The 17,071-nt window shown below is 54.7% G+C and overlaps 1 protein-coding gene across 3 annotated transcripts in view; it reads left to right on the top strand.

Annotated features, from left to right (window-relative positions):
• Window positions 1–12,224, top strand: part of KCNIP3 (potassium voltage-gated channel interacting protein 3) — an 84,841-nt gene extending 72,617 nt beyond the window's left edge. The window contains exons 3-9 of one of the 3 annotated variants that reach the window (XR_003794996.1): window positions 3,761–3,885; window positions 4,334–4,403; window positions 4,662–4,732; window positions 9,767–9,874; window positions 10,140–10,716; window positions 11,463–11,525; window positions 12,040–12,224. Coding sequence is in view for 2 of the 3 variants with exons in the window: in XM_029232659.1 (XP_029088492.1) it covers window positions 3,761–3,885; window positions 4,334–4,403; window positions 4,662–4,732; window positions 9,767–9,874; window positions 10,612–10,716; window positions 11,463–11,525; window positions 12,040–12,087 (590 nt within the window). In the remaining variant the exon portion in view is untranslated. The remainder of the gene's footprint in view (window positions 1–3,760; window positions 3,886–4,333; window positions 4,404–4,661; window positions 4,733–9,766; window positions 9,875–10,139; window positions 10,717–11,462; window positions 11,526–12,039) is intronic. The other 2 variants (XM_029232659.1, XM_029232660.1) reach the window with 2 other exon arrangements.
• Window positions 12,225–17,071: the final 4,847 nt, after the last annotated feature.

Below are 17,071 nucleotides of genomic sequence, written 5' to 3'. Positions count from 1 at the left end.
TGTTTTAAACTTAAATAATAATTCTAATAATTTTAAAACCTGTTAATTCTGATGGCTGCTTTATCTCTTGATCATTGGGTTACATTTTCCTGCTTCTCGTGTCTTTTCATTTTTTATTATATGATGGCTACTATGGGTGATATATTGTAGGGAATCTGGACTATATTATCTTCACATAAAGTCATTGAATTTTAGTTTGACAGGCACTTAAATTCCTGGCAGATCCCTTCATCAGCACAGACTTTATTTTAGACTTTGTTATAATAGGTTTGTTTTAACTTTGTTCTTAGTTCTAGAGCATGGTGCTTTCTCCCAAGGCATGGCCTTTCTGGGGTTTCAGCTGAATGCCTGAAGTTCATAGGGAAGTATCTCCATTCTAGATGAACCAGAACTCCCAACTTGATTCATCATTGCATGAACTCTGATATGTCTTTTCAGGTCTCTGTCCTACTACCCCCCAACAGCTGCTCACAGCTGGGCCTTATGGAGTCTCATTCAGAACACGTGTAGCCCAGCTCTTGGCCAAAGCCCCAAGGGAAATGCCACACAGACTTCTGGGACCCCATCTCTGTGCAGTTCCCTCCTCTCCAGGATGCTGCTCTGCAAGTCCATCTGTCTCAGCAGCCCCAAACTCTGATCTCTACCTCATCAGCATTTCCCCACGTCACAGAAAGCATCCCCTCCCATATCCAGGGTGAACGTGGAGCTCACTTCATATGTTTCCCTCCTCCCAAAGATTGTAGTCCTGTGCTGTAGTCCAAAGCCTGCTAATACTTGCCTCACATATTTCTTCCAGTTTTCAAGTTGATTGTGGTGGGAAGGCAAGTCTAACACTCACTACCCCATCATGACCAAAGGCAAAAGTCTAAGCAGTATGTTTTTTTAATTGAGGTATAACTTACATACAATACAATGCACAGATATTAAATGTTCAGTTCAGTAAATTTTGACAACTGTATACACCCTTTTAACCACCACCTGCTGTACTGCTTTCTAATGCCATGCATTACTGTTACTTGTCCTGTAATTTCATATAAGTGGAATCATAAAGTATGAACTCTTTTATCTCTGCTTTTTTCTGAGCATAATTTTTGAGATGCATCCACGTTGTTGTATATATCAGTAGTTCACCCTTTTTTAAATGGAATATAATACTCTTCTGTTATGTGAATGTGCCACAGTTCCATTCTTCTGTTGATTGAGTAGTTTCCAGTTTGGGACTGTTATTAATAAAGCTACTATAAATATTCTTGTACAGGTCTGTTTGTGGACGTATGTCTTCATCTGTCCTAGGTAAATAGGTTATAAGGTTGATGTATGTTTGACTTTATAAGAATCTGCCAAGCAGTTCTCCAAGATGGTTATACCATTTTACACTTTCCCCGACAATATATTATACGAGAGTTCCAGTTGTTCCACATCTTCACCAACATTTGGTGTTGTCAGTGTTTTTGAAATGATAGATCCTTGGGTATTGTGCATTGGAATATCTGCATTTCTTTGACAATGAATGCTGTCAAGCATCTTTCCCTGTGCTTATTGACCAGTTGTATCTCTTCTTTTGTGAAGTGGTCTAGTCTTTTGCCTATTTTAAAAATTGAGTTATTAAGTCTTATTTCTGTTGATTGGCAGGAGTGCTTTCTATATTCTGGAAATGAGTCTTTGCCAGATATGCGTACTGCAGATATATTTTCCAGTCTATGACTTGCCTATTGAGTTTCTAAATGACTTTATTGCTTTTTCTCTATGTTTGCCTGTTTTCTTTTTCATTAATTTCTACTCTTATTTTTATCATGTCCTTTCTTATAACTTTGAGTTTAATTTGCTCTTATTTTTAGATTCTAGAAGCTTATATCGCTGGCTTTACACCTATCTTCTTTTCTAATAAAGGAATGTAAAGCTAAAAATTTCCTTCTAAACACAGATTTACCTGCATCCAGAAAATTATGGTATGTTGTTTTCATTATCATTTAATTCAAAATATTTCAAAATTCTCTTTGCGATTTTTCTTCTCTAACCTATGGGTTAATTAGAAGTGTGTTGTTTAGGGAATTCCCTGGCAGTCCAGTGGTTAGGACTCTGCCCTCTCGCTCTCACTGCCTGGGGCCTGGGTTCAATCCCCAGTCGTGGAATTAAGATCCCGCAAGCCATGGGCTTCCCTGGTAGCGCAGTGGTTGAGAGTCCGCCTGCCAATGCAGGGGACACGGGTTCGTGCCCCGGTCCGGGAAGATCCCACATGCCACGGAGCGGCTGGGCCCGTGAGCCATGGCCGCTGAGCCTGCGCGTCCGGAGCCTGTGCTCCGCAACGGGAGAGGCCACAACAGTGAGAGGCCCGCATACCGCAAAAAAAAAAAAAAAAAGATCCCTCAAGCCACGCAGTGCAGCCAAAAAAAAAGTGTGTTTTTTAATTTCCAAATATTTGGGATTTAAAATATATCTTATTGTTTTAGATTCTAATTTAATATCACTGTAGTCAAAGTCTAGCACGCTGCAGGGTGAGCCCTGTGAGGCAGCCTCCCTGATGACCCACCCCGGGCCTGCAGAGCCTCACACACCTAGCCTGATCCGGCTGAGCCCTGTGCTGGGCCAGCTCCGTGCCTGGGCCTCTACCAGGAGCACTGCCTCTCAAGAGCTCTCTGCAAATTACCTGGCAATCAGGCTCTGTTGCCTTGGTCCATCCATGCACCCATTCTGCAAGAGAGCTGTTTCCTTCCTTCCTTCTCTCTAAATTTCCAGTACCTCCTCCCCGCCCCCTCCATCCTTACCCTCAAGTTGCTTCCTACTTCACAGAAGAAAATTTCCCCAAGCTCCTACCATCACAGAGCCTTGATTGTTAAGGCTGCGTTGCAGGGCTCACCCTGCAGTGGGAGCAAGCAAACAGCTGTGCAGGTAACCATGGCCTCACAGTTCCTTGGGGAAGAGGGGAGACTGGATGGTGACAGAGCAGTGGGGATGGCGCTGCCCATTTCAGTGGGAAGTTCTATAATATGTGAGCCTGCTACTCAGCAAGGGGTAGGTATTCAATGCCGTTTTGTTTATAGCTTTGTTTTATATTATAAACTTGATATGTGCCGTACTAAAATAAATTAGGAAAATGTAAAAAAAAAAAAACCAAAAACCCATAAGTAAAAAATTAAAGATCACCTGAAATCTACCTCCCCTGCAAAAGGTAGCCATGGTTAGTTAATATTTTGATGCGTTGTTATTAAAAAATGATCTGGTCCCTGCCCTACAGACCCTTGAAGTCTGACCTCCTACTCAAATGTGAATAAAAGCCCCAGACCCAGTGCGGCTGGGCAGCAGCACGTTAGGCTGGATGAGCCAAGAGGAGTGCCCTCCCAGTTCCTGGGGGAAATTGGGGCGGGGAGAGGCGCATGGAGGAGGTGGTCCAGGAATTGGATCTTGAAGGTCGAGGTCCCCTGTGCTTGTCTTCTGTTTTTTTCCCTCCCACCTCCCCTTGTTCAGTGTCTCTCCAGGACAAGACCTGCTCCCAACTCTCATCCCCATCCCATGTTCAAGGTGAGGCCAGCGGGCAGGGCCCACTCCCTGTGAGGAGCAGGGCAGCAGAGAGACCAGGAGGCACAACTCCTGAGTGTGCTGTTCCTCTGTAGCCTGTACATTTGTGCAGTGCACAGCCTGGGTGACTGTACATGGTAGTCGCTCGAAGAGAGTCCCTCCACCCCTTACTTCCGCCCCTCACACTGGAGCAAGATGGGGCGGGGCCGCATGTTCCACCCTCCTGGTCTGTATCCCCCTCCAGACAGCAGCGACAGTGAGCTGGAGCTGTCCACGGTGCGCCACCAGCCGGAGGGGCTGGACCAGCTGCAGGCACAGACCAAGTTCACCAAGAAGGAGCTGCAGTCCCTCTACAGAGGCTTCAAGAATGTGAGTGCCCCCCATCCCCCCAGGAGAAGCCCTGATCCCCCCGGCTTTCCTGTCCCTGGCTGCAGGGTGCAGGCACACCTGGACGCTTCCCATGGCACAGTGAATATCCCAGGGCCTTTATTGGGCTCGTGTTTTGTGGGAGAGCTGTCTGGGGGGTGGGCCAGGTCCTAGAGTCAGTGTTCTGAAGGCATCACACCCCCTTCTGTGTGTCTCGATGCTGGTGCAGGGGAGGAACCTGCAGAGGGACCAACCTGGCATGAGGGGACTCACCACCCCCTCCCGCCGTGCCCAGCCCCCCCAGGCTTTCCCCAGCACGGGGCTGGTGGAGCCCAGCGGTGCCTCAGGCAGCAGGTGTCCCCCAGAGGGAGGAGAGAGCCCAGGCCCCGTGGAGTCAGGGTGTGGGACGGGGGTGGCTGGGATTACTGAGAGGGGTGCCTTCCTGCTGCAGGAGTGCCCCACGGGCCTGGTGGATGAAGACACGTTCAAACTCATTTACTCCCAGTTCTTCCCTCAAGGAGGTGAGTCTGAGGCCAGGCCCCCAGTTCTTCCAAAGTTCCTGCTTCCCTGTGGCAGCCCTGCAGAGGGTGGGCATCCCTTTTATGGGGAGGGGACCCTCACCCACACACACCCTCCCCAGCATCCCTTGCCCGGTGCTGCCTCTATCCGGCAGGCGGGGGGGGACTCCAGGCCAGGACTCAGGAGCAATATACCGAGAGTGCTTGGGGTAGGGGCTCAGGCGGCCCCGACACTCCCAGCCTTGCCCTTGGTCTCCCCAGATTCCACCACCTATGCGCACTTCCTCTTCAACGCCTTCGATGCAGACGGGAACGGGGCCATCCGCTTTGAGGTAGGTCCCTGTCGACCCCTCCCACGTCCCCTGGTCCTGCATCTCCCGGCCACGGTGCCACCCCCTCAGGGCCGCCAGAGGCTCAGACATGACCCTGGTGTAAACGGTCCAGTGTGTCACCCAGGGAACGCGTGGACTCTGCTTGGCTGGCCCTGGGCCTGACTGTGAAGTCAGTGAAATTTGATTTTGCTGTCTGGCTACCCTATTCTCAGCCTTTCCTTCCATTCCAGCCCCGCCAAGCCAAGGGAGCTGTTAAGGCACACTGAGGCGGTAGTGACCCAACGTGAATTTGCATTTGAAAAGGGGGCAAGGTTTAACTAGAGGTCTGTGCTAAGGGGATCTGGGCACCCCGCCCTGGAACTTACCCCCTTGCCCGAAAACAGGCAGAGTATCCCTGCCCGAGCAGGCTCAGGGGTCATCCCAGCAGCACTGTGAGCGAGCCTGCCTGTCCTCCCCCCACGCCAGCCGCCTGCCCCCAGGAGGGCCCTGCCTGGGTTCTGTGCGGGCAGCACGTGGGCTCCACTGAGGCCCCAGCTGTGGAGCCCAGGCCCCTAAAAATAGCTGCAGGAGAAAAGCTGAAACCTCTTCGGAGAGGAAAACCTTGCTGAGAGCCGGGCTTGATCGATAACCCCCCAGCTCGGCTTCCAAGGCCAAGGGCGGCTGACGGGAAAGTGAGAGAGAAAGCCCCTGTGCCAGCTGGGGTAATAATAACTCGAGATGCTTCTCAGCTTCCCTTATCGCTCCAGCAGGCCCACTCACTGACCCTTGGCCGGGGTGGGGCAGCCCGAGGCCACCGCCAGCTCTGTGACCACAGGGGTCTCACCTTCCCCGCGCCACACTCTTAGTGGATTTGTGAACTTATAGTGTTTTCAGCCTTTTTGTTTTCAGTTCTGCCTGCACATGGTAAAAATCCGATCAGTACAAAGGAGTAAACAGGGAAAATTCATTTTCCTTCCCTGGTCTCACCCCTGTGGCCAGTTTCTTGTGTGTCCTTTAAGAGGTACCTGAGGCTCCTGGGAATGAAGTGTGAGAAGCAGTTGTGTGACAGACCCAACCAGGACTTTGATGATGGTTTCTCTTGTTCAGGAATCAGATGACCAGACAGCTTAGCAGGGCCCCCGCATAGTGGCGGGTGTCAGAAAGGTCTCCATCACCCTCCTGTGGTCGCCTCTCTCACCATGGTTCCTTTAAGGTAGTCGATGGTGGGTCTTTGTTGGGGAGGTGCTGTCAGTGGCTGAGCGGGGGGGCGCTGGCGCTGACCCCCTCCTGCTAGGCACCTTCTCAGAAGGTCATGCTTCTCCCTTTTGAAATTAATTCCTCCGATTTCTTATGGGGAGGTTTGTTTACCTTGGGGACCTTCTTGTTTGTTTACCTTCGGCATCTTGATATCAATGCTCTGCTCTAGGAGGCCTTTTTCAGGAAGGGAGGGGGGCGTGTATCTCCCAGGGGCCTTCCAACGGGCAGGGCCTAATCCTGGGTGCACCATGGGTGGGGATCCCTGTGGTCAGGAAGGATCCAGAGGGGTTGGGGGGAGACACTCAGCCCTCCTCGCTACCTCAGACCAAACCTCTCAGCGTGCTCTTAAAACAGAAAGTCAGGTCAGCTTATCAATATTTACAATGATCCCAATCCTTTGTGTATATTCTTGGGATAATATACATACATATTAATTCGAGTTTATTGATATGGTGAAATATTGTAACTTCCCTGCCCTCACCTGAAAGAGTAAGTAAACGGCAGAACAAGCAAACCTCAGCCCTGGCGGCTGCCCTGTCCATTACCTGCCCCTGCAGTAACTCGCTCCCCGTGCCACTGGCCAAATGATGGCTGTGGTCAGCGCCCTCGGGAAGGCCTGCAGCCCCGTGATCTAATCACCCCCGCCCCACACTGAGCTCCTGCTCTGCACTCTGGGCTGTCCCAGCCGGTGTCACTGAGGAGCCCCTCAGGGACAGCGCAGAGCAGGGGCTGTGGATATGACGGGCTTCATACACCTCGGCATTGAGACCAAGGAGCTCCGACGAGCGACAGTCCCACGTGAAGCTGTGCTGTGTGCGGCTGGAAATTTAGAACCAGCAAGCACCTGGACGTGGGCTGGCTAGACTGGGGGTCATCTGTGTGACTGGGGATGGGCCAGTGGTCTCACAGGGGACATTCCGACCCACCTCTCTCCTAGCACCGTCACTATTATACTACACACCCACTAAGGGACCCCGAGTAAGGACAGTCCTGAGTGTGGCTACACAGCATCTGAGGAGACTGGATGGGAGGACAGTGGTGCCGGGCTTCCCCCATGCCCACACGGGAAGAGTGGGTCCTGTGCGGGAGCCACTCGTTCCCTGGTGCACAGCTTAGGAGTCCGAGCCTTTGCTTCCCACTGGGAAAGCCCGTCAGACCCCAGGGAAGAGGCGTGATGTGGCTTCAGGGATGCTCTGGATCTTCACTACTTCTGTAAATCATACACGAGCTCAGCTTCAGTGGTTGGCATTCCTCAAACTCAGGCACATAAGAAATATCACACTGTTTCTCCCTTCGTATATCTTTATTTTCGTCGCTTATACACACACAGGACTTTCAGGCTCCAGTAGACTTACAGGATGTGCTTTGGAACAACAGCAGTTACCACCCCCCAGATATACCTGAAGAAGCAACCACCTCCCTTGTTTTAGCCGATTGTCACTCTGTCTTCTTGTCGCCCAATAGCATCGTGTTATTGCTCCTTCCCGACTGCCCAGCTTTAGATGCTGCCCGTTGACTCCCTGCACGGGTGAGGAGTTGGGTCTTCTGCACACATGCCTTTCCCATCCCCTGGCTTTCCAGGACGATGGAGTTCAGATTGGATAAGCGCTCTCGGTTTACTCACGATGTGAATTTGTTCCCCAGATGAGCCTTGCAGTGAACTGTGATTACGTTCCCCTTCCCTGCACACATTTTTATTTTGCCTTCAGTTAACTGTGGTCCCGATTTGTCATTTGCCTGGTGTCCGTGACCTCATCAGTGATTCAACGCCGTCCTTCTCCAGTCATCTGAACGGGCATCTCCCTAGCCTTTGACCAGCTCCATCATCCTGGTGCTGGGTACCCTCTGGGGACCTCTTCCCCTCTCTCCTGGGTTGGGTCTCCTGGTTCTGGAATCCTTCATCTTCTTCTCCCTTGCTTTACTCTCTCTTTTCAAAAGCATGTCTTCCAGGAGTTTCCTACAGAAGAGTACGTGGGAGGTAATTTCTGAGCCTTTGAACGCCCGGAAGGGACTTCGCTCCGTTCTCACCCTTGCTTGATCCGTTGTGTGGGACCAGAGCTACGGCGGAAGCCGTCCTGCTGATTCCCAACCCTGTGTACAGGACCTGATCTTGTTATTGTTGTTGTTGTTTCTGTTTGGTTTTGTTTTCCTCTCTGGAAGCTTGTAGGATCCTGTCCTTGCACCTGTTTTCTGAAGTGTCTCGTGATACGTGCCTGCAGGTCACACCGTGGGCTGTTTCCCCGCATCGTTAGGTCCTCGGCAGGACCTGAACACTCAGTCTTCCCTTCATTGCCTCTTGGACACGCTTCCCTCCGTTTCCTCCGGCTCTTCCTGGAACTCCAGCTGGTCAAGTTTCGGTCCCTCTGGAGTGGACCTCTCATTATCCGCTTTTCTATCCTATTTTCCAGCTCTGCCTTTTCACGCTGCTTTATGGAAGATTCCACGTGCTTTTCCAGCCCTTCTTCTGAGTCTCTCATTTTGCTTTCTCATTTTTAATTCCCAAGAGCTCTTTCTTGTTCCCAAGTATTCCTTTTTTATAGCATCCTATTCTTATTGTAGGGATGCCAGATATCTAATCTCTGAATCTAATAGTTTATGTTAAGTATTTTTTTCTCCTGGAATAATTTTTTGTTTCATCCAAACTGGTTTTCTCTGTTTCCCTTGGTCTTCCTTTCTCATGATACAGGCTTCCTCTAATCCAGAAAATCTAAAATTTGAGTGGGGGAAATTCCCTGGCAGTCCAGGAGTTAAGGCTCAGCGCTTTCACTGCTGGGGCCTGGGTTCGATCCCTGGTCGGGGAACTAAGATCCTGCAAGCCACATGGCGTGGCCAAAAAGATAAAAAATAAAATTTGAGGGCTTCCCTGGTGGCGCAGTGGTTGAGAGTCCGCCTGCCGATGCAGGGGACACGGGTTCGTGCCCCGGTCCGGGAGGATCCCACATGCCACGGAGCGGCTGGGCCCGTGAGCCATGGCCACTGAGCCTGCACGTCCGGAGCCTGTGCTCCGCAATGGGAGAGGCCACGACAGTGAGAGGCCCGCGTACCGCAAAAAAATAAATAAATAAATAAATAAATAAATAAATAAATAATAAATTAAAAATAAATAAATAAAATAAAATTTGAGCGGGACCAAGCCCCTTGGTGCAAAGCCCTGTCCCTCCCTGCTTGTTCTCCATTCCCCCCATAGACAACCCCTCTCTGCTCCCCTTCTTTCGGAGCAGCCTGAAAGGACTCCATGGGGCAGGGACGGCTTAACCTGCAAACCTTCCGGAAGGGGCAGGAAAGACTTGCTTTCTACCAACTGTTATAACAAAACAGTTGAAGTTTTCACACGGAAGCCATTCGAACGTTCATTCACATTAGTAATAAACTGTCTGTCACACCTGTGACAGCACACAGGTATGGCATGACCCCAGAGCTGAGCACTGTTAGTTTAGTTTTTAAGCTGTAAGTTTTTAAGCACCTTGACACGCAGACACTTGGTAAGGTGAAAATAGAGCACCCCCTTCATTAAAGGAGCACCCCGAGGCCTTCTCTGTCAGCGGCAATGCATTAAATGGGTCTAAGACACCATACGTTTGAGTGTCTTTATTTGAGATGATCAGTTCCAGCCACTGTGCCATCCCCGCCACACACACACACACTCACACTGTATTGACCTGATGGACACCGTCTGCCCGCTCTGTGTTGGAGGTGCCTCACCTATACAGGTGTGAATTTCAGTGGAAGCCACACTGCGAACTGGAAATAGAATCTGAGCGCTGGATCGTCACTCCTCCCCCTCCCCTTCCTCCACAGGACTTTGTGGTTGGTCTCTCCATCCTCCTGCGAGGAACAGTCCACGAGAAACTCAAGTGGGCCTTTAACCTTTACGACATTAACAAGGATGGCTACATCACCAAAGAGGTACGGGGGTGGCTGAGGAGGCTGGGAGTGACCTGTCTGCCCCCCACCCCACTGCTCTATATCCCCAGCCTCTCTCCTCCTCTCTCCTGCTGCCCTGGCTTCCTGTCCCCACTCCCTGGCCAGAGACACAGCTCACAGCCTGGCCTTGGAGGGGACAGCAGCCAGGACCTCTCCTCCTCTCCCGGGCTCTCAGGCCTGGATACCTGGGTGCAGGGGACGTGGAGCTTTGGTGCCCCTCACCACGTGTCTCGATCCCGTTCAACAGGTGTCCTGGATCATCCTTTCTTACGGAGAGGTCCCGAGGGAGACACAAGTGGAGAAGCTGGGAGCAGGGGTGGGAGCTGGCCTTGGCTCCCACCAATTGAGGGAGAGCAGTGTGGTCCCTTAAGGCAGGGTGCAGACGCGGGCAGGGGGGTCCCTCACCACACAGGCCTACAGTCTGGCTTCGTCTGGCCCAAACATTTTTCTGTCTCTGAAATAGTTGCTACAGTTTCAAATTCTGGAGATTGCATTAAAAATCTAGCTCCAACTGCTCTTTGAGAGTTAGAAGCTTGCGCTGAGTGGACTGGGTGAGGGTGAGCTCGCCTCTCTCCAGCTCCCACAGCCCTGGCCACTCACTCACCACTGCCCCTGAGGTGCCTCCCACACTTGGATGCAGCCCCTCCCCTCAGACCCTCGAACCCTCACCCCACCTCCTTACAGCCAGGCTCAGGCCAGCCCCTCCGGCCCCCCTGCAGGAGATGCTGGCCATCATGAAGTCCATCTATGACATGATGGGCCGCCACACCTACCCCATCCTGCGGGAGGACGCGCCCCTGGAGCACGTGGAGAGGTTCTTCCAGGTGAGCGCTCCAGCCCCGGGCTGCGCGGGGAAGGGTGGCTGGAAGAGGAAGGGGCTTCGGCTCTTAGGGCAGTGCTGGGCCTGCCACTCCCCTCTGTGGGCCTCCCCGCTCCCACGAGGAGGTTCAGCTTGCATCCCCCATCGGGCTGGTTGTCCGGATCCCAAGGAGCGAATTAAAGCCATCCCCGCTCACTGATCTGCCAAACTGCATCTCAGAGCAGGCAGGAGCTCACAGATTGCAAGGTCACCGACACCCCCCCAGCAGTGTTCTTGTGCCTTCCAAGAGCTGCCCCCTGCTCCGCCAGGGACCTCTCTGCAGGAGAGGGTTGGGGTGACTGCTTTGTATCCATGGGGACTGACGGAACTAGGGCTCCGCCTCCCACTTGCTGGGGGTCCTTTAGACATGCCTCCATCCTGACTTCAGCTGCTCCACCTGCCCTGGCTGCCTGTCAGCAAGGTGAGGGGGTCCGACGAGCACGGGGCTGCTTTCTGGGGAGCAGGAGCCCAGGAGAGCTGCTGGAAAGTGTCTGGGGTAGGGGACAGACTGGGGAGACCCCAGAGAGGTCGGCTGCGTGGTGGACGTGGCTGGAGAGGGCACTTTACGTGGCCTGGATCCCGGGGAGAGGACACAGGGGATGGGTTGGGGTGGAAGGAGCCCACCACCCGCCCCCTGGCACGTCCTCAGGCCTGGGGCAGGGGCCGGCCCGGTGGGACACAGACTCACTGAGGGCATGGCTTGACTTGCAGAAAATGGACCGGAATCAGGACGGGGTGGTGACCATTGATGAGTTCCTGGAGACCTGTCAGAAGGTAGGCGGCGTCAGGGCTTAGGGACCCCCGTGTCCCGCCCCTGCCAGCCCACAGCCCAGCCGGGCACATGTCCCTCAGCGGCTCCCCTCAGAGGGGAGAGACGTGGAGCCCTCAGGACAGGGTCACACTGCGGGAAGGAGCCTGGAGCCCCCGGCATTGCTGCTGACACTCCTATGCAGAGCGCCTTCAGGGGGCAGGACGCTGGGCCTCCACTGGCCTTGGCCGTCGGCCCCATCCCCCGGGCGGCCCCTCGGGTGCCCCCGGCCTCCATCTGGGTGCTCAGCCGGGGGTGGGACGGCTTGGTCCATCAGTGAGTTAACAGCTCCCAGACGGCCTGACCATCAGGCCATGGGGCTGGAGACAGGCTGTGCCTGACAGCTCCCCCTTCGCCCAGTGAGACAGGCAGAGTCCCTGGAGGGTTCCAGGTCCCTGACGAGAATCTGCTCACAGTGATGTTGGATTTGGGCCCTGCTAGCCCGGAGCTGACCGGGCCTCTCGTCCTCTCTCCATGCAGGACGAGAACATCATGAGTTCCATGCAGCTGTTCGAGAACGTCATCTAGGACGCTTGTGGGGGAGGGGTGTCCCTGAGTGGCTGTTACCACCTCTGCCCCAAAGATGCCAGGAGCAGCCTCCAGGAGAAACTTGTTTCAAATATATTTGCACAAAGTGAATAGTTTGCTGCAGACACACACACACACACACACACACACACACACACACACACACACACATGCACATCCTTCCTCTGGGCTCGCAGGTGCGAGAGGACAAAGGTTAGGGAGGGGCTGAGTCTGGCTGGGACCTGGGTCCAGGTGACGAGAGCCACACAGCTCCCACCAGCCCCCTCCCAGGCCTCCGGGTGGGCAGCTGAAAGAGCCATGTCTTCAGGCCACTGGCCGCTGTGTGTTGCCTCCCCTGCCAAGGAGGGTCCAGTCTCTAGAGCAAAGGCCGCTCCCGTGGGAGCCCACTCGCCCCTCCTTTCTGCCACCCTCCTTTCCCACCACACAGGGGCCAGGCTCCGGAGGCTGCTCTGGCCTTCTCGTTCTCCAAGCCACTCCCTGCCCACTGACTACACTTCCAGGATGGCTCTGACCCCAGGACCCCGGAGGGGCAGCTGGGGGTCAAGGGAGTTCAGACTAGGAAAGAGGTGGTAATTAGAGGCAGCTCTTTCTGGAAACGTTTCCCTGGGTCCCAGGACGCCAGCCAGTCCACTGAGCTGGTGGGAGCCCCGGTGGTGAGGGACCAGTGAGCTCTCTTCTCCTCCACCCCAGGAAGGGGGCTTTCTAGCTGGGGATGGGGTTTCTTGTTGGGGAATCTGAGGGGAACTTTCTGCCAACTCCACCTCCCCTCCCCCAGGCTGGCCCAGTGGGGATGCAGCAGGGGGCCTGCCCGCACCCCTCAGGCACCCAGGTCATCGTGGGTCCTGAGAAGAGGTCACATGGCTCAGAGCCTAGCCCCCAGGAAGCCCGGGCGGGCAGAGCAGGCCTGGGAAGGGACTTCTCCCTCCCGCTTTCCTGTTGGCCCCCGTCTCCCTGAGCCCAGCAGCCTGGATGAGCCCCCTCTTCCTGGTTAGGGTCCTGGAGCCTTGTAGCCATGCTTCCACACAGACTCACCCCAAACCCCATACAAAAAGCACAAACGCCCCCAGCAGCTCAGGCCGCAGCCCACGAGGGGAGCCCATGTCCTCCTGCTGGGCTGAGGGCTGGGTGCCACCAGCCCCCATCAGGTGGCCCCAGGGTTCTCTGGAAAGTCAGTTCTGTGCCTCAGAGCAGTGGCGGGCTTGAAGCCCACCCCCCGCCCATCCCAGCTCACCAACGTTCAAAAGCACAAACCCCGGGGATTCTGCTTGGCTGGGTTCTGCTCTGAGGATGGAGGCCGGCGTCAGCCTGAAGCCAGCGCCAACAATGAGGGCCAAGGGGCCAGAGACCGGGTGGCAGGTCAACAGAAACTTCCAGGAGAGAGAGAGAGAGAGAGGCTGCTCCCGCCTGCCCAGGCCGCCCCAGGAAGAAACCCAGTCCCAGGCAGTACGGACCGTCCCAGGAACATTCCCAAAGCATACATTCCATCGGCTGCCACCCCATCTCTGCCCAGGCCTGGCCCTAGGGTGAGCAGGGCCCTCAGAGGAAGGGCAGGGTGGCGGAGGCCATGGAGATCGGCCTGGCTCGGCCGCAGGGACCCCTTGGTACCCACACACAGGTGGTCCTCCCCCTTGGAGTTGCACTGACACCCATCTCCAGTCTGACTGGGGGCTCCCTCTCCCCTCCTCCAGGAGGGCATCAGCTTTCCCCGGCTCAGGGATATTCTCCCCCATCCCCATCCCCACCCCCTCAGCCCAGCCCTCCCAGCTGGTGTGGCTTTGCTTCTCAGGGGCCAAGGCCAAAGGAGAGGGTCACCACCATGCCCTGCCCACCCCAGCCTTGGGCCAGACTGGCTGTACGTCCAACCAGGAGGGGTCTGGCTCCCACTCTGGGATGCAAACTGGCCGCATGTCTGCATGGCAGAAAGTGTCTCCCTTGGAAGCAGCCTAGGAGGGTGGTGCCTGTTCTCAGCGCCCACCAATATTCAGTCCTGTATATTTTAATAAAATAAACTTGACAAAGGAGAGGGACTCTTGTTGGCTTTATCCCGACTCTGAAATTTGGTCCAGCCCCTCCCATCCCTGCTATGAGGCATGGCCTCTGCCCAGTGCCACACTGGTAAATGTTTAACATTCCCCGAATTGTAGCATTTGCCAATTTCCACACTCAATTTCAAGTTCCCAGTGTGCCACCAGTGAAGGCGGAGCAAAGAAGAGATGCCCGCGGTTGGGAAGCATTTATGAGAAGCTCCAGCCCTGCAGCCTGTACACAGAGCCACGAGGTAGGGTAACTCCTTGAGGTGCCATTTGTATTTCGTTCCCAAGTCATTTCTCTCTGCCAGTTCCAGGAAGTCGTTTCTGCGTGTCCCCTTGGCTGGAGGGTGCAGGTCACAGGGCAGAAGCAGAATTTGCCTGAAGACATCTTCCTTTCCTGGGTCAGTGAGGGTTATGCTAGAGGAGGGGCAAGAAGTGGGAAGCTGAGGGGAGGAGAGGAAGGGGTTCCCCAACTCAGGGATGGGGAGACGGAGGTTCTGAGGGGTCTGCTAGTGCTTCAAGGGCCAGCGCCCAGGCCATGTGACATCACCTCCAATGTTTGGCTGATGGGTGTGTCATCAGTAACCGGGAGGATAGATGGCGGGAGCCCCCTTCCACCACCGAACACACCGAAGGCTCCAGTCTACCGGAGCCCCAGGGCCTTGGCACAATCCAGGCAAGGGAGTCCTGACCTTGCTGCCTGGGATGGGATGTCCTGCGTTTGCACGGGCTGGCCACTGTGCTGAGAACGTTTGCCGTGACCACAGCCTGTTGGGCACAGCCGGGAAAGCTGGGCTGAAAGATGTTGGGGCCCCGTCAGCCGTTAAAGAGTGGAGCCAGGACTTGGATCCAGGCGGGTGGCTCCAGGCCAGGTGTCAGCACTGAACTGCCCATTTCACGATGGAGCTTTCTATTTCATCTTAAGCATGTCTTTGCCTGGCTGAGCCTCAGTTGCCTTATCTGTAAAGTGAGCAGAACAATCTGATAGGATTGCTCTGGTGATCGATGACAATTATTTACTAGCCTCTCTGTAGAAGGGTGATTCATATCAATAAGCCACCAGGGAAAGGACAGACCTTTCGGACGGAGTTTCCAGGTGCTGCAAATGAATCTGTGATGGTCTCCAGTTGCCCTGGTAACCCCAAGGCCCATTTGGGGGCCAGCTGGTTAAGGCTATCCACACACCCCACCCTCCCACCACCCCTCACTGTGTGGCCGCATTGACCTGCCCAGGGCCAGGAGTAAGAGCTGAGCATCCCATGGGCCTGGCTTGACTCCTTCATTCTCACAAAGACCTATGGAGGAAGGCCCTTGTTACAAACTTTACGGCCTCAGGTTCCCTGGAGGCAAAACCTCTGGGTCCAAGTGCTTTGCTTCCCATTGACCACCAGGGGGCGACGGTACCACACACCAGCCTTGTCAACCAATTTCTTGCCCTAGGGTCGCCCCCCAACACACACCGTCCCCTGAAACCGACTTGGAAGGGAAGCTACTTGTCATTTCTTTCAAGACCTCAAAGACATTTTCATATTCCAGCCTCATTCTCCACTTGGTTTTCTCTCAGAAAATTATATCAAGTAATGATTCCACAGGCACACACACAGAGTCCACTGAGCTGGACACAGTTGCCAACCCAAAGTGGGTCCTGGGGCCCCTCCTAGCCCTCTCGCCAATTCACAGGGGCCCTGGCCCTTCGGGTTAGGGGAGCACCAGAGGCCAGCCAGCTCCGGTTTCACGTGATCAGCTATAATCGCGTGGACTTTGCCTGAACAGAGAATGTGCAGACTTTAGCTGCCTGCAGAGCGAGCTCTGTGGGGTTCAGAGACTGAAGAAGAGAGCGGGGTAGAGTCAGGGCCCAATCTGCACAGGGAGCAGTGTCTGTGGGCCGGAACCAGAGCCAGCCAAGATGAGGGCAACTGGAAGAAACTACCTAGCCGTTGGCCAGAGCCGCGAGGTCCTGGAGGGACCGTGTAATGGGAGTGGGCCTGGCAGGAAGGCCCGGTGTGGCCTGGAAAGGATTCAGGGCCTCCTGAGCAGGCACCTGATCATGGCCCTTTCTTGGGTGGTGGCACCAGCCGGGGAACCATCCGACCCACAGATCGCCCCCTGACAGCTGCCCCGACTGCCAAGGGCCGCCAGCCTTAGAACCGGGCTCCCTGCCAACCGCGGTGTGCCTTTTTGTTCCGTCTGTTCCTCTAGCAGGAAAGCCCACCTTCCCTCTAACTCTCCTGCCCCAGCCCTACCTGTCTTTGCTCTTACACCGCGACCCGGGCACAGGGCTCCCTCTGTTCAGCTTTCTTGGCTGGCTTTGCACATTATTGAACCCCTGTGGTTGCAGGATCTATGTCTGCCCATCCCCCTGCCTGACATGGCCTCCTCCATTCCCCTGGCAAGAAAAGGCCTTTGGGAGCTCCTCTCCCACCGATGTGGGCGCCATGGGGGCAATGAGGAAGGTCAGCTCATTGGACATCAGTCTTCTGCCTCCGCAGCATCCTCCCTCTTCTCCTGGCAGCGCCTGAGGATCCCTCTTCCACTGTCTATCCGTGCAGTCCTGGGGTCCACCCGACCTCCGAGACCAGGCCCGAGTCAACTGGTGCATTACCCACCCCCCTACTCCCCAGTCACAGTGGCTGGCTGGGGGGGCGGGCAGCCAACCTGATTGCCCCTGATGAGGCCCAGGGAGACCTGTGCTGGGAATGCTGGGAAAGACGCTGCTCCCTCCCTATCTGAAGCTGAGGGGGGAGTCCTGGAGCTGTTGTTGCCATTTGGCCACTATGAGGAGGCATGGGAATGCAGCCAGTGCAGAAGATGGCCTGATTGAGGGGTGAAGAGGAAGAAAACAAGACTGGGGGGGGGGGTCAGCCCTCGAGCTCAAAATCAAACTGCACCTCAAGCGACCCCCCACTCCCCAATCTCTAGACTCTTCAGTCATA

The sequence above is a fragment of the Monodon monoceros genome, unplaced genomic scaffold (assembly GCF_005190385.1).
Source record: "Monodon monoceros isolate NGI ecotype Baffin Bay Population unplaced genomic scaffold, NGI_Narwhal_1 Super_Scaffold_19, whole genome shotgun sequence".
NCBI classification, from domain to species: Eukaryota; Metazoa; Chordata; class Mammalia; order Artiodactyla; family Monodontidae; genus Monodon; species Monodon monoceros.
The sequence above is the reverse complement of the archived record's forward strand: the minus strand, read 5'-3'. Positions and strand labels throughout refer to the sequence as shown.